This window comes from Rhamphochromis longiceps, linkage group LG20 (genome assembly GCF_057381845.1).
Source record: "Rhamphochromis longiceps isolate RC_006_pf linkage group LG20, R_longiceps_female_GT1.1, whole genome shotgun sequence".
Classification (NCBI taxonomy): Eukaryota; Metazoa; Chordata; class Actinopteri; order Cichliformes; family Cichlidae; genus Rhamphochromis; species Rhamphochromis longiceps.
In genome coordinates, this window is record NC_140576.1 from 36,320,306 (window position 1) to 36,344,603 (window position 24,298).

At 41.1% G+C, this 24,298-nt stretch overlaps 1 protein-coding gene across 1 annotated transcript; it reads left to right on the forward strand.

Moving 5' to 3' along the window:
- The first annotated feature begins 762 nt into the window (after positions 1-762).
- LOC146645858 (suppressor of tumorigenicity 14 protein homolog) lies at positions 763-23,914 on the forward strand. Its single transcript, XM_085392605.1, has 16 exons — positions 763-847; positions 1,872-2,002; positions 3,077-3,147; positions 4,507-4,700; positions 7,497-7,532; positions 7,728-7,956; positions 9,258-9,394; positions 10,268-10,372; positions 10,701-10,805; positions 11,650-11,754; positions 12,736-12,840; positions 15,542-15,661; positions 15,740-15,923; positions 18,385-18,656; positions 21,303-21,439; positions 23,034-23,914. Exons 1-16 carry the CDS (start codon positions 763-765, stop codon positions 23,193-23,195), a joined length of 2,178 nt encoding a protein of 725 aa, XP_085248731.1. The 3' UTR covers positions 23,196-23,914.
- Positions 23,915-24,298: the final 384 nt, after the last annotated feature.

Consider the following 24,298-nt stretch of genomic DNA (forward strand, 5'->3'; position numbering starts at 1 on the left):
CTGAATTACATTTCACTTCCTTTTCATAAAAGGTGTGATACCTCCTAATAAAGAATTGTTCAGCTGAAGGTTAATCCTTTTTGCTAAGCACAATATGAATATAAATCATATTAAAGGCAGAACTACAGTCAGTGGCATATGCAGACACTTTAGAACAAAGTGCATCGTTGTGGAGATGGCACCACCTGTGCTGTGATTTCTTCTACAGGCGTTATAAAGCACAGCACAGTGTCTCAGTCAACAAAGAACTAAATGCATCTGTGCTGGGCTGCAGTGGGTTCCTCTGCAAATGTTCTGAAAAGAAATGCAGACATGCAGCCCGACCCTATAGCTGTGTTAGACAGATATGTGTGCATAGTCTTGAAAACCTGTTAACATTCTGTCATCATTGATGCTACACTTTACTTCATCTAAAATTTCAAGGCACTCCTCAAATATCTTTTTCTTGTTGTTGTTGTGGTCAGTGTCCCTTTAAAGGCTTCCTTTCGTAGTTCATATTTGTCATAGCTTAAATGTTTTAATAGCCAAATCTTGTATGTGTTCCTTTAAATATCCTTGCAGCACTCTGTGGCTGATAAAGTCCTTGTGTGCCGTCTTCAGTTCTGCAGTGTCTGCGTGTCATTGTCTTCCTCATAATACCATTTTTTGTATTTCAGTGGAATATTTTTTAGTCTGTAACAACTGATAAACTCTAACAGTGGTCTCCCTCTCTGTCTACAGTTACATAAACTGTAACTGTTTACGTAACTTCATCTCTGCAGGATGAAGGTGTGGATAGGAGTCACCCTGCTGATAGCAGTCGCTATTCTGCTTGTGATGAGTCAACTGCTGCCCTGGCCCTTTCACTGTAAGCTGCCTTTATACAACATAATACAATACAACTTTATTTATATAGCACATTTAAAAAACCAACAGTACACCAACGCCCTTTACAATAGAAACAGGGAAATTAAGACATGATTAAATAAAATGCTCTTTAACAAAGTAGCACATATCTCAGCAGGTTGAAGGCACTAATTACACTACAATAAAAGGGAATATAAGAACAAACTTACTAAGAACAGATATATATATATAACTAAAAGATAAGTAAATAGATAAAAATGGAGCCAAATATAAAATAAGGACACTAACTAGAATTTGAACTTTGCTGTTGTGTGCAGTCCTTTCAGATTCATTTTGCAGAGCTGGCATTTGTGACCCCATAACTAAAAAGTGACAGCAGTCAAGTCAGGTTAAGACCCAGCAATTCATTTTTGTCTTCTGTGTAGGACATGAATCCGAGACCTCTATGTCATTCACCTTTTACACAATCTATTTCAGTCCTATCGTACTGTCAAGAGGACATGCTGGGTTTTCTATCAATGCCACATTTGTGGGGGTTACAGAGAACATGAACCTTCTTTCCAGGATGATGGGAGAACTGTAAATAAAGGATGGCTCGTTCTGTAATCAGTCTACTGCTGACTATAAGCTAATGGCAAAACAATTCCCCACTGCAGCCAGTTTTGATAACACATTCATTTCTCTATTTGCTATATAATTGCAGTTCTTCAAACTATCACAAGTCATGATGGAGGCTGTGTTTCAATATTAAGTATTCTAATATTTGTGTATGTGCTGTATTATGGTCTGTGTGTTACTTTCCCACAAATATTTTGTATTAGTTCCTGTTAATATAAAGTGAAACTTGCTGCAGTTGAAGGTTTTGGTATAACTCGGGTAACTTTTCTGAAAAACATGCTTTCACAGCTAACTGTGACATTTTTTATCTAAGTGTTCAAAAATGAACTTTTTCAATTTAGTTGAGTAAATTTTGAAAAAATTCCAGGTTGTGTATAAAATATTTTAAACATTTTGTGTGTCTTTAGTACACAACAATGACACGGTGCAGAGAATTTACATCGGCTCCATGGGAATCAGCAACCAGCGATTCCTGCCAGAGCATGAAGACCCCAGCAGCTCAGAGTTTACTCAGCTGGCCGCTCAAGTCAGCCAACAGGTGAGACCTAACAGACTCACAGCATATATGCTTTATGACACGTTATGGACTTTATGATGATTCCAGTTTTTATCTTGTGAAGAAAGAATTATTCAGGAAACAAAGAAGAGTAGTATGAAATATACACACCTGTCATAAAAGTGAGAAAGAGCAGCATCACAAAGTGCTTTAATGCAGACGGTTTCCTTTTCAGTGAGTTCTTTATATTTGACCATTTTGAACAACAGTGAGGAATTTCCAACTGAATTGACATTTTTATACCCAAATTTGAGGCAGCACACTGTCACAAGTCAGAAATTAATCAAGCATAACATTCAACCACTAAAACACCAACAAAAGTAAATAACAGTAATTTAGCATCTCAATGACATAAAAAATGGCATTAAGATGAAAAAATATAGAATTTTTGTCACAGAGCCTGCTGATACTGGTTGACTAACCATGGGGGAAACATAAAAAATAATTTGGGTAATTACCGATGCTGCTAATTCGGGGCAACTGCGGCATAAACCTTAGGGTGGATGGTGGCCGAATAAATTTGTTAAGCACTATAAAAGCATTTATTGTGAGATTACAACAATCCTAAAGTTCTATTCGCATACAGTTTCATAAATTGGCCTGTAAAATCAACTCTAAGAAATTCAAAAAGTCTTGAGTTCTAAGTCTCTGTTGTGACATTTGGGTCAGAATTTGGTGTAAAACAACAGGAAACCATGACTCCATCATCCCTTCTGTCAACACTTCAGGCTGCTGGTGCTATAATGATGTGGGGGATATTTTCTTGATACATTTTGGACCACTTCGTACCAACTGGACATCATTTAAACACCACAGCCTGTCTGAGGATTGTTACAGTCTCTTTATGACTACAGTGTACCTACCTTCTGATGCTTCCATAAAGATAACGCGCCATGCCATCCTGTCGATTTGGATCAAAATGACTGCTTGCTATGAATCTGTATTGTAATCTTGATGTTATCACAAACCTGTGGCTTCCTCTGTTGTGTGTTTCTGTCTTTGTTGAGGCAATTAAAGGAAGTCACTGCAATGATGTGTGACTTTTTTCTCTTTCAGCTCAAACTGATTTACTCCAAAAACTCAGTGCTGGCCAAATACTTCAACCGCAACTCCGTCCAGGCCTTCAGGTACTGTGAAACAGGAACTTGACTGTGCCTGTCAGTTGGCCATGGTGTCATGCTGACTGCTAAGTGTTGTGTGTTTGTCATTTGTTCACTGTGATCAGCTTATCTAGTTAAAGATGTTAGGGTGCTGAACTGTCAGTTCTTGAAGGTAATGTTTCCTAAGATGGATTAGAGTCAGTGCAACTCTGACATGTATCAAGATGTAATGGTTATGACTGCGCTTCCAGAACAGCTGGTCTGTTGCTTGCTCCTGATATCCAGTAGTTCGTTCTGACCAAAAGGTCAAAGGAAGGACAATCACTGCTGTGTGCCCGGGGCTCAGTAATGCTCAGAGGCATGCGTAGATACATTATACACAAAAGTATTGAGACATCAATACATTGCAGCTACAGGAGTGCCTTGGCCATGGAAACCTATGCCATGTAGCCCCACCCAGTTTCTGTGCTGGTTATACATGCAAAAGTTTATGAATCTGCAGATGATTTGATCTTCTTCCTCCTAGCATTATTGCCACTCTGCCGGATCCGCTTTTCTGCAAAGCCGCCTCCATTCAGCACGATCAAGGGCATCGTTCAGGTTGGCACCTATCTTCTTCACGTCATCTTTGATTCTATCCATCCATCACCTTTTTAGTCTGCCCCTTGATCGCCGGCCTTGGGGGCTGAGTCGCAGTGCTGTTCTTGCCACTGAGTTTTTATCACTTCTGACCATGTGCCCATACCATTGCAGTCGCGCTCCTTGCATCTTCTCTGTGATCGGTGTGATGCCCAGCCGCTTTCGGATGCTGATGTTCATGATGTGGTCCCATCGTGTCAGGCCCAGGCACCATCGCAGCAACCGCATTTCCATTGTGGGAAGGGCCTGTTCGTGCGTTGCGGTTGCCGGCCAACATTCGGATCCATCAAGGGCCACAGGGCGCACTACACTCTTGTAGATATTTCACTTGAGGCAGTCGGGGATTCGTCGGTCACACAGAACACCAGTGACTTAGCGCCACTTCATCCAGGCCGCATTAATCCTGGCTTGTACTTCTGGCAGGATGCTGCCATCGTTGCTGATCATCGATCCGAGGTACTTGAAGTGAGACACCTTCGCCAGATCTTTTCCATCAACGCTGATGTTCCGGTTGGTTTGGGGGCCGGCTTCTAAGTACTCAGTCTTGTTGGTGTTCAACCTCAGCCCGTCACTCAGGTGTGTCTTCCATTGCTAAGTTTGGCATTGCAGCTCCATTCGGGATTCTGCAGAGTATGATTGGTTTTAATATGGTGGATTGGTTTGTACCTAAAATACTGAACTCTCTTGTTCAGTGGGGCACTTTAAAAATAAAGTCTGTATAAATCCTCTCTGTGTTTTGTGGAGCAGTGAGGGTGACAGCGGGGACAACAGCATTGTGGTGTATTATGAGTCAGAGTTTGATGTCCCCGTCCCTGAACGGACCACTGTGGATGAAGCCATTGAATCTCTGGAGCCTCCAGCAGAAAGTGAATGGAGCCAACAGGGACAAGGGCTGCTGAAACCCAGTGACACCCTGAACATCAGCAGCATCATCTCACAAGGTTTGACAGCTCACAGATTTATTAAGTTCAGTTTTCCACAGGTTTTTTCATCGTTTGTTACCAACTTTATTGCCAAACAAATCCTACATCTAGTGACTGAAAGAACAAGATCATACAAAGTGAGCTTCCTTCGAAGGGTGGCTGGCCTCTCCCTTGGTGATAGGGTGAGAAGTTCAGCCATCCGGGAGGGGCTCAGAGTAGAGCCGCTGCTCCTCCACATTGAAAGGAGCCAGCTGAGGTGGTTTAGGCATCTGACAAGGATGCCTCCTGGGCGAGGTGCCCCGAACATGTCCGACGTGAAGGATGCCCCAGGGCAGACCCAGGACACGCTGGAGAGATTATATCTCTCGGCTGGCCTAGGAATGCCTTGGTGTTCCCCCGGATAAGTTGGAGGAGGTGGCTGGGGAGAGGGAGGTCTGGACTTCTCTGCTTAGGCTCCTGCCTCCACAACCCATTCCCGGATAAGCGGAAGAAGATGGATGGATGGATCCTACATCTTTTCAATAAATTTGCCATAATTGAGATAATGTGAAATCATTGAGAAATCCAAAACTGAGTAAGAAAGAATGCAATTGTTAAGAGAAAAAATGATCAAACACGATAATTGTTGTGCTTGTAATGCTTCATAAATATGAATCATAAGTATTATACTTACAAGCATCATTGGTATCTTTTGATAAGGAGAGTCTCAATGTAAGCACGGCAACCTACATCCATAGACCTTGAACAACAATACAGTCTTGTGTGCAAGATAGTGCTGTTCAATGTTGTTTTGGCTATTAAACTGTTTGGCACTGCATGTTTGAATGCAAAAGTGAGTTACTTCTCACAGCGTGCTCAGATCTGACAAGTGAAAATACACCAGGGAAGCTACATTCAGCATATGCAGTCCATATATTTTGATGACGATGAGCTGGGAAGCAAAATTCGCTTTCTTGCAAGAAGAATAATGGCCTACTAATGCCTCCTAGTAAATTAGTAAAACTACTAAATTTGATAGATGTAAAGTTTGACGCAAGCAACTACGTGGAAAAAAAAAGGAGACTGTGTACACTTTGCATGAAGCATGCTATATACTCAGTAAACTGCAATGTTTGTTTTGCACTTACAGCACTTAGGCAGTATGTGTGCCTTGAAGTTAATTGTGTTTAGTGGAGCCTCAGACAAGAGCACTCAGCGAGGACACTGTATTAACTTAATGGGGTGAGGTGGAAAGTTCTCACCCCTTGCATGGTTGTGAGAGTCAAGAAGGTTGTATGCAGTATATTAGCAGGTGAAATACTCGCAGTGTCACATGGACTAGACAGCGCCATCTTTCCATCCACATTAGACTGTGATTTTACTACTTACACTTATAACTTCTGTCACAGTCAATGTCATCTGCCTCCCATTCTACTTTTAAATACTCTAGGAACAACAAGTAGGCCTGCAGAGCGAGAGCGAAGTGCTCTAATAGGGTGATATGGTACTACAAGGTCATTAAGATAAGATGGGGCCTGATTATTTAAGAGAGGATTTTCAATTTTATTCTAGATTTAACAAGGAGCTAATATAGGAGAAATCTGCTCTCTCTTTCTAGTCCCTGTCAGGACTCTTGCTGCAGCATTTTGGATTAGCTGAAGGCTTTTCAGGGAGTTTTTAGGACTTTCTGATTATAAGATGAAATCATCTGGCCTAGAAATAATAAATGCATGAACTAGTTTTTCAGTGTCACTTTGAGATTTAATGAATTAATAATAGAGATATTGTGCAAATAAAGGAGGCTTAGATATTTTTTGATATGCACATTGAAGGACATGTCCTGGTCAAAAAAGGTTCCTCACAGTGCTACTGGAGGCCAAAGTAATAGCATCCAGAGTAAGAATCTGGTTAGATACCATATTTCTAAGCTTTTCAGGGCCGAGTACAATAACCTCAGTTTGATCTGAATTAAGAAGCAGAAAGTTAGCGGCCATCCAGGTCTTTATGTCTTTAAGACATTCCTGCAGTTTAACTCATTGGTGTGTGTTATCTGGCTTCATGGACAGACAGAGCTGGGTGTCATCTGCATAGCAGTGTAAATGTATGCTATGTCTTCTAATGATGCTGCCTAAGGGAAGCATGTATAATGTAAACAGAATTGGTCCTAGCACTGAACCTTGTGGAACTCCATAATTAATTCAATTCAATTCAATTTAATTTATATAGCGCCAAATCACAACATAAGTCGCCTCAAGGCGCTTCATTAACCTCAGTGTGTGAAGAGGACTCTCCATTTACATGCACAAACTGGAGTCTATTAGATAGATATGATTCAAACCACTGCAGCACAGTACCTGTAATACCTACAGCATGTTCTAATCACGGTAATAATATTTTATGGTTAACAGTATTGAATGCTTCACTGAGGTCTAGCACAACCACACAGATGAGTCCACTGTCAGAGGCCATAAGAGGATGATTTGTAACCTTCACTAAAGCTGTTTCTGTGCTGTGATGAGCTCTGAAACCTGAAACTTTTCATTAACATTAATTAATGGTAGGACTTCCCTGAGCAGTCTTGTAGGAATGGGTATTGGAGGAAGTAATTACTGAAGTTAACTCAGAAAGATCAATTGAATAAAAAGACTCTAAATAATTACCAATGGTAGTGAAATTAGCTGTAGATAATGTTACATCTGTAAAATGGTTACAAGTTATTTATTTTTTCAAATGGCCACAATTTTAACAGGAGGAGAGAAGAAGCAGAGAGGTGTTTAGGACTGCAAAGTTTATTATCTATGTGATTTACTAATACATTTATCTTTGTGTTTACAGTTATAGATCCACGCTTGACCAGGTCCAAATTAACTAGTGAGTACTGGGTTTTCTTCAAGCATTTCTAAATGTAAAGCTTAAATTTTCTTAAAATAATTTAAAACAGATTTAAGTTGCCTCAAAATGTAAAAGAGTCTATTTATTTAGGTGAATACGTTACAAAGCATAAGACCTTCATATCCTGTTGCACAGTAACAATGATGCAATGTTACTTTGTTAACATATTTTTAGAGAGGAAGTTCTTCAACATCCATGTCAGGAATCGTGGAATTGTGCATTCTCCGGGGTTTCCAGACTATCCTTATCCTCCAAATGCCAACTTCCAGTGGAGGCTTCGGGCGGAACCCGGCCACCGAGTTAGGCTCGACTTTCACACTCTGATCTTGGAGGACGACTGTCAGCGCGACTTCATCAAAGCCTATGATTCGCTGGCTCCCATAGAGAAACGTGCTCTGACAGAGTGAGACAAATAATCCCTCTCCCAGAATTTAAACTGTCAGTTATCTCAAAGTTTCTGTTTGTTGCCTGAGTAGACTGAATGTTTGGGTTTTTAGGTCAGAAAAAATAAGACATCCATCCATCCATCTTCATCCGCTTTGTCCGGGGCCGGGTCGCGGGGGCAGCAGCCTAAGCAAAGAGGCCCAGACCTCCCTCTCCCCAGCCACCTCCTCCAGCTTATCCGGGGGAATACCAAGGCGTTCCCAGGCCAGCCGAGAGATATAATCTCTCCAGCGTGTCCTGGGTCTGCCCCGGGGCCTCCTCCCGGTGGGACATGCCTGGAACACCTCACCAAGGAGGCGCCCAGGAGGCATCCTTGTCAGATGCCCGAACCACCTCAGCTGGCTCCTTTCGATGTGGAGCAGCAGCTGCTCTACTCTGAGCCCCTCCAGGATGGCCGAACTTCTCACCCTATCTCTAAGGGAGAGGCCAGCCACCCTTCGGAGGAAGCTCATTTCTGCCGCTTGTATCCGCGATCTCGTTCTTTCGGTCACTACCCACAGCTCGTGGCCATAGGTGAGGGTAGGGACGTAGATCGACCGGTAAATTGAGAGCTTCGCTTTTACACTCAGCTCCCTCTTCACCACGACGGACCGGTGCAGCGTCCGCATTACTGCAGCTGCAGCCCCAATCCGTCTGTCGATCTCCGGCTCCCTTCTCCCATCACTCGCGAACAAGACCCCGAGATACTTGAACTCCTCCACTTGGGGCAGGAACTCATCCCCGACCCGGAGTGGGCACTCCACCCTTTTCCGGCTAAATAAGACATTTAAAGATTTATGTATGTCCATCTTAACTGAAGGTCTTGCGTTTGGTGACCTCTGTGTGTTTGATGTTTCACCTTATTATAGGGATGCACAGATGTACCATGCAGGCCAGATGCATGAAACATGCACAAATTTTTTAATTGATGGAATTATAACATTCACAATGAAGTAGATGTGTTTGGAAATTAAATGCAAACTTCTTTAATTCCTGTTTAACTTACGTAAAAAGACAATTATAAAAAAACATAACAAAACCATGTATAAACCTTGTCTAAACTATATGGGATAGCTGTGTATTTTTAAAACACCAGTCTTTTACTATAAATTCCAGTGTATGTTCAAGAAGAGGAATTTTGTTCACACACATCCTTTATGCATCCTGCCCCAGGACTGTGGTATCTCTGCTGTGTGTTATCAGAAATAAAACAGGCTTTTCAGGCTTCTGTAAAGTTCCTCTTTAAAGGTTAACCTTTCTGTCTCTGTGTTCTTTTCTCAGACAGTGTGGGAATCCTCAAAAGTCATTGTCCTTCTTCTCTTCTGGAAATGTCATGTTACTGACGCTGGTCACAAATGAGAAGGAAAACTTCCCTGGTTTTGAAGCAAGCTACTCCCAGATTCCTTTGGCTAAACAAAGTAAATTCAGATACAATTTGTATTGTTTTGTTTGTTTTCTTTTTAAAAACAAATATTTTCACTGGGAATATGTGACGAAAATGCATATAACAACGGGTTCCATTTATATAGCGCTTTACAATTGCACTATTCATTCACACACTGGTGGAGGCAGCTACAGTTGTAGCCACAGCTGCCCTGGGGCAGACTGACAGAAGCCAGGCTGCCATATCGCACCATCGGCCCCTCTGGCCATCACCAGTAGGCGGTAGGTGAAGTGTCTTACCCAAGGACACAACGACTGAGACTGTCCGAGCCGGGGCTCGAACTGGCAACCTTCCAATCACAAGACGAGCTGCCAACTCTTGAGCCACGATCGCCTGTATGCCACATATGTGAAATGTGAAAAGTACAGACAGTAATTTTTTGAAGGTATTTAGCAGAGTCTATAAGGAAACTTAAAGAAATCCAGATGCTTTTCTTTCCAAGCTCCGTAGACCAGAGAAAAGCAGATATTCATTTGTATCTAACACTGATCTGAGGTCTAGAAGGACAAGCACAGAGATGAGTCCATTCTCAGAGGCCATAAGAGGATGAGTTGTAACCTTCTTGCATTTGCGCAATATCTCTACAGTTAAATGTCCAGTCTGCTCACCTTGTGCTGTAATGCTATATAATGATCTTCAACAAAATCAACAAGCAACATGCTGACCACTAAGTTTAACTCAAACTCCTCTTAGGTGTCACCCAGCATTTCATTGTGGACTTCAACCCAACTGATTGCTAAGATATTTTTGTCTTTAAAAAAAAAAGTTTGACTGAAGGACTGCAGCAATTTCTAAAGTAGGTAGAAACCAGGTAAATAGATTAACTGATTTTTTTTTGTCTTATCAGCTTGTCCAGGAAGATTCCAGTGCAGCAATAACAAGTGCGTCAGCAAGAGTTTTCAATGTGACGGCTGGGACAATTGTGGTGACAACAGCGATGAAATCAACTGCAGTGAGTCCATCAAACTTCTCATTGTCTAAAGTCTAAAAAGAGTTAAAGAAGGTTTAGCACCAAATGTGGATTTGTTTTTTACTGAGATAAATGTGCATCTACAGTATAACGGTCACTGTCAAAAGCAAAAAACAACATAATGACTACTAAGTTTAAGTTTTGACTTGTTCCACATCTCAAGCAGGATTTCACTGATGAGTACTGACTTCAACCCAAGTGATCGCTAAGATGATTTTTTTTTCTTTTTAAAATGAATGTTTACATGGAAAAAGTAACAGATTTTCTGAACCAGGTAAATAGATAAACTGATTTTTTTTTGTCTTTTTAGATTGTACAGGAATGTTCCAGTGCAGCAATAGCAGGTGCGTCAGCAAGACTTCTCAATGTGACGGCTGGGACAATTGTGGGGACAACAGTGATGAAATCAACTGCAGTGAGTCCATCAAACTTCTCCTTTTGTGAAGTCTAAAAGGAAGGTTTAGCAGCAAATGTGGACTAAATCTCAACTAGAAATTGTTTAAGAAGAACTGGCAGTCACACTCAGTCTATCTAAGTCCGTTCTTTACTATCCCATCTTTTGGAGTGTCAGCTTAGGGTGGGATACTTCTAAGATACAATATAAAAAAAAGTCCATATAAACCAAAATAATGCCTGTGTCATGGGTTGGATCTCTATGGTGACAACACAGATAAAGAAAACTGTATCAAGACCAGCAGAAATTGAAACTATTCTGCTTTGGGCGATCGTCGCTCAAGAGTTGGCAGTTCGTCTTGTAACCGGAAGGTTGCTGGTTCGAGCCCCGGCTCGGACAGTCTCAGTCATTGTGTCCTTGGGTAAGACACTTCACCTACCACCTACTGGTGTTGGCCAGAGGGGCCGATGGCGCAGTATGGCAGCCTCGCTTCTGTCAGTCTGCCCCAGGGCAGCTGTGGCTACAACTGTAGCTGCCTCCACCAGTGTGTGAATGAATAGTGCAATTGTAAAGCGCTTTGAGGGCCCCGAAAAGCGCTATATAATTGCAATCCATTATTTGTACTTACTGAGATAAATATATATGTAAAGTATAGTGGTCACCATCAAAAGCAACAAACAACATAATCAACACTTAGCTTAACTCATTCTATGTATAAACCAGGGTTTCACTGATGAGTAACGACTTCAACCCAAACGATCACTAAGATGATTTTTTTTCTTTTTTAAATAAGTGATTACACGAAAGACTAACGCATTTTCTGAACCAGATAAATGGATAAACTGATTTTTGTTTGACTTTTCAGCTTGTACAGGAATGTTCCAGTGCAACAACAACAAGTGCGTCAGCAATACTTCTCACTGTAATGGCTGGGACGAATGTGGTGACAACAGTGATGAAATCAACTGCAGTGAGTTCATCAAACTTGTCTTTTTGTAAAGTTTAATCAATCAAGCCTTTTATTTGTTACATGCAATGTTTACACCTGCATCAAAATTGGATCCCACACACACACACACACGCACAGACCCGTGACCAGTGTTGGTCAAGTTACTTGAAAAAAGTAATCAGTAACTAATTACTGATTACTTCCCCAAAAAGGTAATCCCGTTACTTTACTGATTACTTATTTTCAAAATTAATTAATTACTTAGTTACTTTTTAAAAACACGATTTACATGCAAGTAAAACACAGCAGAAAATAAATAAAACCAAAGACTCAGCGGTCCTGTTGCTCTATTTTCACCTGTAAAGCAGGAGTGGGGTAGGCGGAGGTTTACCCTGGTGCAGGTGTGGAAGAATCCGCGAGTTTCTCTGTGAGTTTCCCATTACGTCGTAGCTACTCGGTGCTTGCTCGGAAGTTTAGGGGTTTTTTTCGCTGTAAAAAGAAGTTTTCTTCCCACACACAGCGGACACTAATGTTTTTGTCACGTTTTATGGAATCAAACTCAAAGTAAGGTCAGTACTTCCACGCTTTAAACGCTGCACGCTCACACTCTCTCCCACACTCGATATATGATCCATTGTTGATCTGCACACAGCTGTTGTCACGAACGTCGCACTCGCTTACGTCACTGTCACTGTTACAAGTAAGGCGTTACTGCCCATCTCTGCCCGTGACCATACATACATAGCAAAGACATGACGTGGGAAGACAGGTCAGAGACAGGTGGTAATTTGGAAAAAAAGATTGAAATGTACAATACAATGAGCAAGTGGAGGAGGGCAAAAAGAGACATCTACTCATACTGGGCTCCTTATGGGAGGTCAGCATGAGAGAGGAAAACAAAAACTTGATTTACTTGATCGACTTGATCTACATGTCTTGTAAGACTAACATATTTTCTGAATCAGGTAAATAGATGAACTGATTTTGTGTTTGTCTTATCAGCTTGTCCAGGAAAATTCCAGTGCAACAATAACAGGTGCGTCAGCAATACTTCTCAATGTGATAGCTGGGACGATTGTGGGGACAACAGCGATGAAATCAACTGCAGTAAGTCCATCAAACATCTCTTTGTCTAACGTTTAAAAAGAGTTAAAGTTAGCCCCTAATATTTAGTGCAAGAAATGACTGGTTTCACTGTAACTTCCACATGTATGCAATGCAGGGACTCCAGCAACACTTAAAGGGAAGAGGAACAACTTTTTTGACTGTCCAACACGTTTTGGCTTGTGGCCTTCATCAGGGTCAAAGTAACACATAGTAGAAGTTTGCTTAAATAAAAGGCAGGAAACTGAAAAAAAAATTAAATTAACCAATCACATCTTCATAGATAAACCAGCTGACATATAACAGGTTGGTATTGGTTAATTGGTTAAGTCACGCCCAAGTAAATACTGGACTAGATCCTTATAATTCTACAACTGTTTATAACTGTTTATAACTTGCATATTTCTGTATAGCTTTATATTTCATATGTATGTATAGTTTCATATTTATATCCTGTTCATAGCCTGTACATAGCTTGTATACCAACTACAGCCTGTACATACTTATAGTTATAGCATATTCATAACATACCTTCATACCGTGTACATTGTAACAAACCCATAACAGTCCCATTTCTGTAATATATCTATATACCTATATTATTGCTAATATATATTTTGTAATATATCTATATTATGGCTAATATGGATGGATGCAAACTGCATTTCGTTGCCTTGTACTGGTGACATGTGCAATGACAATAAAGTTGAATTCTATTCTATTCTATTCTATTCTATTCTATTGATGGGGGGAACACACATAATCTCCACCTGTCTTAAAAGCCAAAACGTGTTGGTCAGTCAATAAATTTGTTCCTCTTCCCTTTAAGTGTTGCTGGAGTCCCCGCATTGTGATTTTTTTTCATCCTCTCCATGCACCTTGGAAGCATGTGAAGTTGTGCCAGAAATTTTTGTTGTGATTTATTAACTTCCATATGTACTCAGAGCTTTCTGGAAATGAGAGCAGCCTAAGCTGTGGCATTGTAATGAAATTGGCTTTTTCAAAGGAGCTTTGGGTCAAAGGTCTGATAGAAAAAAACACTTTTCAAATAGTTTTTGAAAAGTGAAAAGTTTTGTTGGTGAATGGGCAATATTGATGCAAAAATAGGATCTGCATCTGTCGTGGAAAAGACGGGTGTCTGATGCAGTGTTTTTCAACCTTTTTTGAGTCACGGCACATTTTATAGATTAAAAATATCCCACGGCTCACCACCAACCAAACCAAAATGACACATTCTAGCCTAATACAGTACACATAATGGCAAGTTAGTCTCTTGATCTTTTTACACTGAGTGTGAAACCTGGGCCTGTTTAGCAGAACACAAAGATGACACTCTGGCAGGAATTGAAGAACGGCAAACATGAAGCTCTTCCTCAACAGCTCTTAATCGCACTCTGTTTTTAGTTTTTAGAAAGTCTGGCAATTGTGTTATCTGAGATCTCTCATAACACAAGTGCTATCTGAGAGCCTTGAGAGCTCTTTCAGACACCTTTGTGTTTTTTCTCATTAAAGTTACCTGTTTCTCAGCATGTTCACGCAGGCAAACAACATAGTCTGCGTCCTTGTTTTGAAGTGAGGGATGCTTTGTGTGCAGATGGTGTTTAACCTTGCTTAGGACCATGGCACTGTTTGAGAGCTTTTCCCCACACAAACATAATAGAATTGGTGCAGTTGGATCTCCAGTGAAAGTAAATCCAAACAAAAGATAACTTTCGCTGTACTGCCTCGAGCCCACCGATTTTTGCTTTCTTTTGACCACCACTCATACTCGGCTCTTCTGGACTAGAATGTTGTCCAGGCCCCAGTTTGGAGTCTACAATTTTTCCTTTCAAATATTTATTCAGCTTTGTTGTATGTCTTCCAACTGCCACGTACCACATGCATCACTAATTCTATTGTCTTAACTTAGCAAGCTCACTTTTCGCTACCCACTGCCACCTACTGACATGAAAGAGTAATTACTCTACCAGTCACTGCATTGAAAGCACAGATGCCCAACAATGATTTTAGTATTTGCTGTAATCATTAAATTGTATTTTTTGCACCAGTTAATTAAAATTAAATAATTTTAAATAAATAACACCAGAGCAAAATAATTGCTCTGGTGCAATTATTTTATAGGGCAGCACGGTGGCACGGTGGTTAGCACTGTTGTCGCACAGCAAGAAGGTCCTAAGTTCAATTCCACCATCAGGCCGGGGTCTTTCTGTGTGGAGTTTGCATGTTCTCCCCGTGTTTGTGTGGGTTCTCTCCAGGTACTCCGGCTTCCTCCCACTGTCCAAAGACATGCACTTAGTGGGGATAGGTTAATTGGTTAATCCAAATTGCCCATAGGTGTGACTGTGAATGTGAGTGCGAATGGTTGTCTGTCTCTGTGTGTTGGCCCTGCGACAGACTGGCGACCTGTCCAGGGTGTACCCTGCCTCTCGCCCTATGACAGCTGGGATAGGCTCCAGCGCCCCCCGCGACCCTGAAAAGGATAAGCGAATGGATGGATGGAACACCAGAGCAGTGGTTGGGAAACACTGGCCTGATGAATGTGAAGAATGACAAAACTTTAAGCTAATATAAATGATTTGGAGATACTAAAAATTAAGATTAGATTTCATGAAAAAAACATTTTAATTGATATTTTGACCTAAAAGATGCCTTTGTATTAGAATTTTCTTAGAGACTAATGTCATGTGTGTCTCCTTTCATTTAGCTTCAGTGGTGTGCTCAGCGTTCACCTTCCACTGCAGTAATGGACTCTGCATCAGTAAACTGAACCCAGAGTGTGATGGAGTGCAGGACTGTGAGGACGGCTCTGACGAGGCTAACTGTGGTACGTTTACCACACACTCACCCACAGATGGTTGCAGTGTGATTTTTCTAGTGTATTAAGATCTGTGTTTGCTTTCAGATTGCGGTACGAGTTTGTACAGTAGCACTCGTATTGTGGGGGGTCGGGGAGCTAATGTGGGCGAGTGGCCCTGGCAGGTGAGCCTCCACTTCAAGGGGCTAGGACACATGTGTGGAGCCTCTGTGCTGAGTGACCGCTGGCTGCTGACTGCTGCCCACTGCGTCCAAGACACTACAGTTTACAAGTAGGAGCTCTATTTTAAGTGATAAATATTGCTGCAAATGTTGTAAAGTGTAAGGATTTGAGCAAATTTGTCAAGGGCCAAATTGTGATGGCTAGGTGACTGCGTCAGAGCATCTCCAAAACTGTCTCTCCTGTAGTTCCCAGTCTGCAGTGGTCACTATGTACCTTGTGGCGGGGAGTGGTTTGTAGATGCCACGCAGGTGCGTCCATTGCGCCTGCAGCAGGAAACTCGCCACATACCTATAATGGTCCAAGGAAGGAACAGTGGGGGATTAACGATCTAGCATCTGTGGGATGTGCTGGACATAAATGTCCCACTTTGAAAAAACTTCAGTTGATCCAAAGTGCAGCAACGAAAGTACTGACAAGGAGTAGAAAAGAGAGAGCATGTTTCTCACTCATTGGATCCTTGTTAAATCCAGAATTAAATTTAAAATCTTTCTCATTACATAAAAGACCTTGAATAATGAGACCCCATCTAATGCCCATAGTATCATATCACTGCAATAGAGCACTTCATTCACAGACTGCAGGCTTACTCCTTTTTCCTAGAGTATTTAAAAGTGGCCCCGCCCCTCCCCGAGCCTTTTTCTGCCCGAGGTTTCTTCCTATTAAAATGGAGTTTTTCCTTACCATTGTCACCAAATGATATTGAGTTGTCTTACTGTTTGGGATTTTTTCTTGATTATTATTGGGTCTTTACCTCACAACGTGGTGCTCTGAAGCAACTGTTGTTGTGGTTTGGTTTTACAAATGTGTCACAGTTGAATTGAACTGAAAACTAGTAGCCACCTCACCTGCTCTTTCTTGTTGTAAATGTAAAACTTTTTGTCGCATCCAATGGAGCTGGCAGGACTCGAGACATGGGACTTGCTTCTTTCTTAAAACTTCAAAGGATTTATTTTACAGTCACTTAATCCAAAAAGCACAGACACAGGGGATTGTTATCCAAAGGCTCCGGGGACATAGAGGGAAGGCTCACACATCCAGTTCACAATAAAAGCTCTCTCTCAGACGTAGGAACACTCTCTCACTATACACCAGGGATGAGACACTGGGAAAGTCACTAACGAGGTAGGTCAACGATCCAGCAAAGAGGTCGCAGCAACAACTCGTCAGCACTAGGTGGGTGATGTTCCTCAGGTGTGCAGGGCGGGAACCCAGGCAGAGTACTCGCATGAATACAGACACCAAAACAAACAACAACAGAGAAAGAGGCAGAGTGTGGCAAGATGCTTGGAGAGAAGGCGGGACCATAGCAGTGCACCCCACCTCCCCACCCCTTCTTCTTCTACCCTTAATGGGAACCTCCTGGAAGCCGCACATGCTCACAATGGAAGTCTGTAGGCATCACTTTATACAAGGTGGCAGCCTGGGGATGCTCCTCCAGTCTGTACCCCTCCCACTCCACAGGATATGGAAGGCCCCTCCCTCGGCACAAGGATTCAAATTCCTTTAAAGCAGGGGTTTCAAACTAAAATCAGCCGCGGGCCACTGCTGGCACCATCATCACATTGGAGGGCCACTTCAGTGTTCAAGTAGTACAAACAAACAAGAAAAGACTCACAAATATTTCCTAAAATGTAGTGTTTGTTTGATTTCAGGGCGCAATTTCAAATATTGTATAACAAAACAAAACTGCAACTGAAGCCTTTCATTAAACTACCAAATAAATAATTTGGTCCTCTCTTTCTGGCCAGACACATGTCAGCACTTCTACTATATTTGTTTGTATTTAACAAAATAAAAATGCAGACATAAGTGTACACATTCATTTTTGACAGCTAGTGAAAATAGTTTTCTTTTTGTTTGTACTCTTTTGTTACCTCGGCCACGTCTGCGGCTCTGAACCGTAGTAAAGGGACCTCTGGCTAATACTTCGGGTTCGTGTCGGGCTCGTAGCCGAAAACTAGCTTTACTGTCTGGTTCAAGTTTGCTAGCAAGAGACAGAGAGAGGTGTTGAAAGGCTGCTCCAACGGAGCTTATTGTTTCAGAGGAAAACACGAACACGGTGTACAGTCGAGTCTTAAAAGCTTACTTACAACTGGGCTCGTCAGGCTCTCTTTTTGGCTGCAGTGGTTATTATTATTCATGCTTCAAAAAATTCTTTGTGTCTAAAAATCTTTTTTTTTTTTTGAAAGCAAGCTTTATGTCAGTTTACTATGAAGCTGCAACAGCTCCAAACATTGTTTTGGTGTTAAAAACTAAGAATTTAGTCAGTTAGTTACAGTGACAATTTTAGAAAGTAGAGACATCAACAAAATTACAAGAGAATTTAAATCAAACAAATGTGACCTAATGAAGGCAAAAGATAGTTTACTGCGTCATTATTAAATACTGCATGTCTTTTCTCAGCATTAATCCTTGTTTAATATTTTTGAACCATCTTCATTTGAAGTGTAATTACATTACAATTGCAATTAAAGCATTTGTTTACATCCCTGACTGTTTTCATGGTGCAGGCTGTCTCAGGCTCACAAATGGGAGGCTTTCCTGGGATTGCAAGTGCAGAACCAGACCAATGAGTGGACAGTAAAGAGGGGTGTGAAGCAGATCATCACTCACAGGTACTACAACAGATACACTGAAGACAGTGACATCGCGCTGATGGAGCTGGACACCAGAGTCAGCCTAACCCAGCACATCAGACCCATCTGCCTGCCTTCCTCCACCTACTTCTTCCCATCAGGCCAAGAGGCTTGGATCACCGGCTGGGGGACTACCCTGCAGGGAGGTGAGATGAGAATAAAGAAGTACTGAAACACTGTGTCAAAGTTAATATCTTTCTACACTGGAAGGTGATGACAATGTAACACAGTAAGGGGAATTACTGAATAGATTATATTAATGGGCCAATAGGTTCAACTATAGGAGCACAGGGGTGTGTTTAAGAGAGACAGAGACAGGAATGTGACTGAAAAGAACCAGCTGCCTTTAGCGAACCATAAGTTTTGACAACCACAGGGATAAGGCACTTTACACAAGTGTGGAAAAAATTAAATTCAATTTGATTTACATAGCACCAAATCAAAATAAAAGTCTCCTCAAGGCGCTTCATAGGTAGAGAAAAAAACACAACAATCATATGACCCCCTATAAGCAAGCACTTTGGCGACAGTGGGAAGGAAAAACTCCCTTTTAACAGGAAGAAACCTCCAGCAGAACCAGGCTCAGGGAGGGGCGGGGCCATCTGCTGCAACAGTTGGGGTGAGAGAAGGAAGACAGGATAAAGACATGCTGTGGAAGAGAGACAGAGATTAATAACAAGTGTGATTCAGCAAAGAGGTCTGTTAACACATAGTGAGTGAGAAAGGTGACTGGAAAGGAAAAACTCAATGCATCATGGGAATCCCCCAGCAGCCTACGTCTATTGCAGCATAACTAAGGGAGGATTCAGGGTCACCTGGGCCAGCCCTAACTATATGCTTTAGCAAAAAGGAAGTTTGAAGCCTAATCTTAAAAGTAGAGATAGTGTCTGTCTCCCGAATCCAAACTGGAAGCTGGTTCCACAGAAGAGGGGCCTGAAAACTGAAGGCTCTGCCTCCCATTCTACTTTTAAATACTCTAGGAACAACAAGTAGGCCTGCAGAGCAAGAGCAAAGTGCTCTAATAGGGTGATATGGTACTACAAGGTCATTAAGATAAGACAGGGCCTGATTATTTAAGACCTTGTATGTGAGGAGCAGGATTTTGAATTCTGGATTTAACAGGAAGCCAGTGAAGGGAAGCCAATACAGGAGAAATCTGCTCTCTCTTTCTAGTCCCTGTCAGGACTCTTGCTGCAGCATTTTGGATTAGCTGAAGGCTTTTCAGGGAGTTTTTAGGACTTCCTGATAATAATGAATTACAGTCGTCCAGCCTGGAAGTAATAAATGCATGAACTAGTTTTTCAGCGTCACTCTGAGACAGGATATTTCTAACTTTAGAGATGTTGCACAAATGGAAGAAAGCAGTCTTACATATTTGTTTAATATGTGCATTGAAGGACATGTCCTGGTCAAAAATGACTCCACGGTTCCTCACAGTGTTACTGGAGGCCAAGGTAATGCCATCCAGAGTAAGAATCTGGTTAGATACAATATTTCTAAGATTTTCAGGACCGAGTACAATAACCTCAGTTTGATCTGAATTAAGAAGCAGAAAGTTAGCGGCCATGCAGGTCTTTATGTTTTTAGGACATTCCTGCAGTTTAACTCATTGGATAGATAGAGCTGGGTGTCATCTGCATAGCAGTGAAAATGTATGCTATGTCTTCTGATATTACCAAAGGGAAGCTTGTAAACAGAATTGGTCCTAGCACTGAACCCTGTGGAACTCCATAATTAACCTCAGTGTGTGAAGAGGACTCTCCATTTACATGCAAAAATTGGAGTCTATTAGATAGATATGATACAAACCACTGCAGCGCAGTACCTGTAATACCTACAGTATGTTCTAATCGCTCTAATAGGATATTATGGTCGACAGTATCGAACGCTGCACTGAGGTCTAGCAGGACAAGCACAGAGATGAGTCCACTGTCAGAGGCCATAAGAAGATGATTTGTAACCTTCACTAAAGAAAGAAATGAAAAATAAACAAATAAAAGTAAAAGCACATAAAACTACTAATATAAAGACTTGGCCAAGTCTTAGCTCTCAGTTCTCAATGTTGGGTGCACCCTGGTAACCTGAATCCTAAACTGTTATAGAAAACAGATTTCTCAAATTCAGTGTCCATTCAAAGGAAGATCTCACACACCTTTCAAATGTGGAGAATATTTTCTTATTATTGACAGTCCCAAATAAAACTTGTCCAAGGGGTAGCCTATAGTCCAAAAATGCAACTGAGAAAATGTCAGTCAGTGGTCTTATGTATAACCAACTGTGTGTGAACATGTGGGTGATACAGGCCTACAATACCGTAAGGTGCATCAGATCCTCAAGTGGAAAACGATGGAAAATCCGTCAAGGTGGGAAGGCTTGTCATCTATCACTTGAGGAATCCACCTCAGGAGCAATACAGCATGCTAAAAAACATGACCTAGCAACAGACAGGGTCAGAAGAGTAATTATTCTAGCTATAATCCACAACTTGAGCTTGTGTTGACATCATATTTGTTTTACAGCTGCCTATAAATGTGTTTGCCTAGCCTGTATTTCTTACTCAAAAGTGTGTACCACTGGAAGCAAGGTTTTCTTGACTTGAGTAAAGAATAGAGGGTAACCAAATGAGTTCAAGGTTTTAGCAACTTGTTAGAAGCTACGATTGATTATAAACCCCACTTTGAAATTAGGATTTATGTGCTGCCTTTAAAACAGCATAAACAGGATCAAACAGTAGTGAATTGCTTTGTCATTCATCAACAAGCTTTATAGAACACGACTTTGTTGTCTGTCAGGTGCCGCGACGGCCATCCTCCAGAAGGCGGAAGTTAAGATCATCAACAGCTGGCTGTGTAATATTCTACTGAATTACAGGGTCACAGGTAACATGCTGTGTGCTGGAGTCCTTTCAGGAGGCGTGGACACCTGTAAGGTACAGATAATTCACACACACTCGTAATAGTGAGAGGAAAGGTGAAGTACTTTGCTGCTGTTTTGGTTTTTACAGCTGCATTTGTTTGATGAATTTACTAAACAAGGGTGCTTAGTTCAAAGAGGAACCTATAGACTGTATATAAAAGATGCATACAGCCACTTCACTGCCACCTACTGGTTTGTGAGCTACTCATCAGCCTCAGTGTTAGCTTCATAGCTCTATAATATGTGATTTTCTGGAGCCAAAAGTGACCATGTCTGGAAGAGTGTAGGAAGTGCATGAAGAGAGTAGGTAGTGCTAGCTTGGTTAGCAAGCTAAGTCCATAAGGCTCCACATAGCTACATGCTATGCTAAACAGGTTAAAAATAATATAGCAGAAGTGAAATGTATTGGGAGTGTGGTACCACACAGCTATATGATCACAGATGAGTCAATTTGATGATGTAGAGCCTATGCTGCCTGTGCTGTTAAGGGGGCCATGCCTAAAACTTTAAACCTTAAAAAAAACCCACTGGGTGAGTTATGCAGCTCACAATAACTTCTGATTATTTTTAAGACCAGTCTGCAAAGGTAATTACTAATAAATGGTATAAAGGTTTTCGGCACCAGACGTTGCAACTTAAGGGAAACTTACACAGTAGAAGCAACCAATGTATGTATATGAAACATAATAAATGAATTTAGCCTTAACGGCAACTATTGTTATTTATTTATTTAATTTTAAGTTTTTTGTTTTTTAATTGTGATGCAGTTTACATCAGCAGTAGCTTATTATAGACACTACCAGCTGCAGTACTGTTCTGCTCGCAGGTTGAATCATCTGGAGAAAAACAGGAAACAGACCAGATGTGTTCATTGTTAAACGATAGCTATGCTTTCTTGAATCCTTTCTTCATGTGAGCTTCTGTGTCACAGTATCAGGGACATGACATGTATAAAGGGAATGAACTGATTAAACAGTGACCTCTAGTGTTTCTTATTCATATTACATCACATAGTCCTGGCACATTTTACAACAGATACAACTGGTTGGTTTTCAGTACAGTGGTCCCTCACCATAACGCGGTTCACCTTACGTGGCCTCGCTGTTTCGCTGATTTTTTTTTTTTTTACAGCGCATTGTGTTGTGTGTCCTGATTGGCCGTAGGCCACTGTCAATCAATCTCGTGCCGTGTCTCCTGTACAGTACAGAATGCGTTCAGCTGGTCAAATATACATAAGTCTTCAATCGCTAGCAGTGTGACTCTGAAGTGCTGTACTGTAAGTTTTCTACCCAACAAACACAACAATGTCGACGAAACGTTTTGCACCGTCAAAGGCACCTGTAGTAGCACCCAAAAGCTAAAGCTGACTATTATAATAATGTAGGATCTGTTGAATAATACAGTATAAAGTGCATTGGGGTGACTGTTGCTTCAGCACTGATTAAATACAGTAGCATTTTCTATAAACACATTGACAATATCAAAAAACAGAATATTAAGAATACAGTGGATTTCAAAATTGTTTGTAATGTGATGCTTCTTGGGACGCAGCTCAGTCGCAGATATTTCACAGCAATAGTTGATTGTAATGTTCTGCTCTCTCTCAGGGTGACTCCGGCGGGCCCCTGTCTGTCGCCAACTCCCGCGGGCGTTTTTTCCTGGCAGGTGTGACGAGCTGGGGCAAAGGCTGCGCTCGCATATATGCACCCGGCGTCTACACTCGGGTTACCAAATACCGCAGCTGGATAAAACAGAAGACTGGAGTGTAGAAGCTTATGGATTACACACATTCCTCCTGGAAATGGAACCAGATGTTGACATTTTTTGAACTTTTTTTTTAATGACCCTAATACCAAAAATGATGACATGCACATTTACAAGGCATCAAATGCAGTATTTTAACAGTTAAACTGTTACATTAAGATAAGATGCTCAGTTGAATGGCAGCATCTCTAATAAGATTTAAATATATTAACCTCAGCTGGCCTTTGATTTTGCAGATGTAAAAATTGCAAACAAATGTTTTATAAACTATAAATAATCCAGTATGCACAAATTCTAGAAAAAGCAGGACCAAAGTTATTATCAGGTTGCAACAGCTCAAAACATTGTTTTGGTATTAAAAATCTTTAAGGACTAACTCGACAGGCACAGAGACAATTTTACACCTCTGAGGCATCAACAGAGTTAGAAGAGGATTTAAATGAGTCATAGAAATGGGACTTAAAGGCAAAAGGTAGTTTATGCAGGCATGAATGCTCCTAGTGGGCGTTGTGTTGTGCAGGCTGCAACTCCCACTAGGAGCACTTAGAAATTCGTGCATGAGCAGCATGACTGAGCAGACATAGTGCGGTACTGTATCTTTTAAAAATATGTGAAAAACAGCAACATAGTTGTAGTTCGCTCAAAGTATATATCCTAGTTACTCAATTTAATCTCATATAAATAAACTAAATGTGGTGCTTATGTGTGTTAACCTAACTGAATTCAAAACATCTCCACCTCTCTGGGTAATATTGTCGCTGTATTTTTATTGTTTTTAAAAATAAAAAAATACATTTTTATGTTTTTTATGGATGACTTATGCTATTAGCATTGTATTTGATCTGATTGTAATTTTCATGATTTTAATCACAGAATGACTTCATAATGGCCTCCTTATATTGTTTAGTCATTAGTTATTGATCCACTCTTGCCACCTTGCTAAACTTATCGATTAAGTGGTTGATTGTTGTCTGGTTTGATCTGGCTTTTTCCAAGTTATGCACTTCACAGGTGATGTAGGCTGAACTTGAAACATGTAATTCTTTATCAATGTCTTTACACTCTTTGAGTAAAAATCTTTTTAAATATCACTGAAGAAGATATTTTC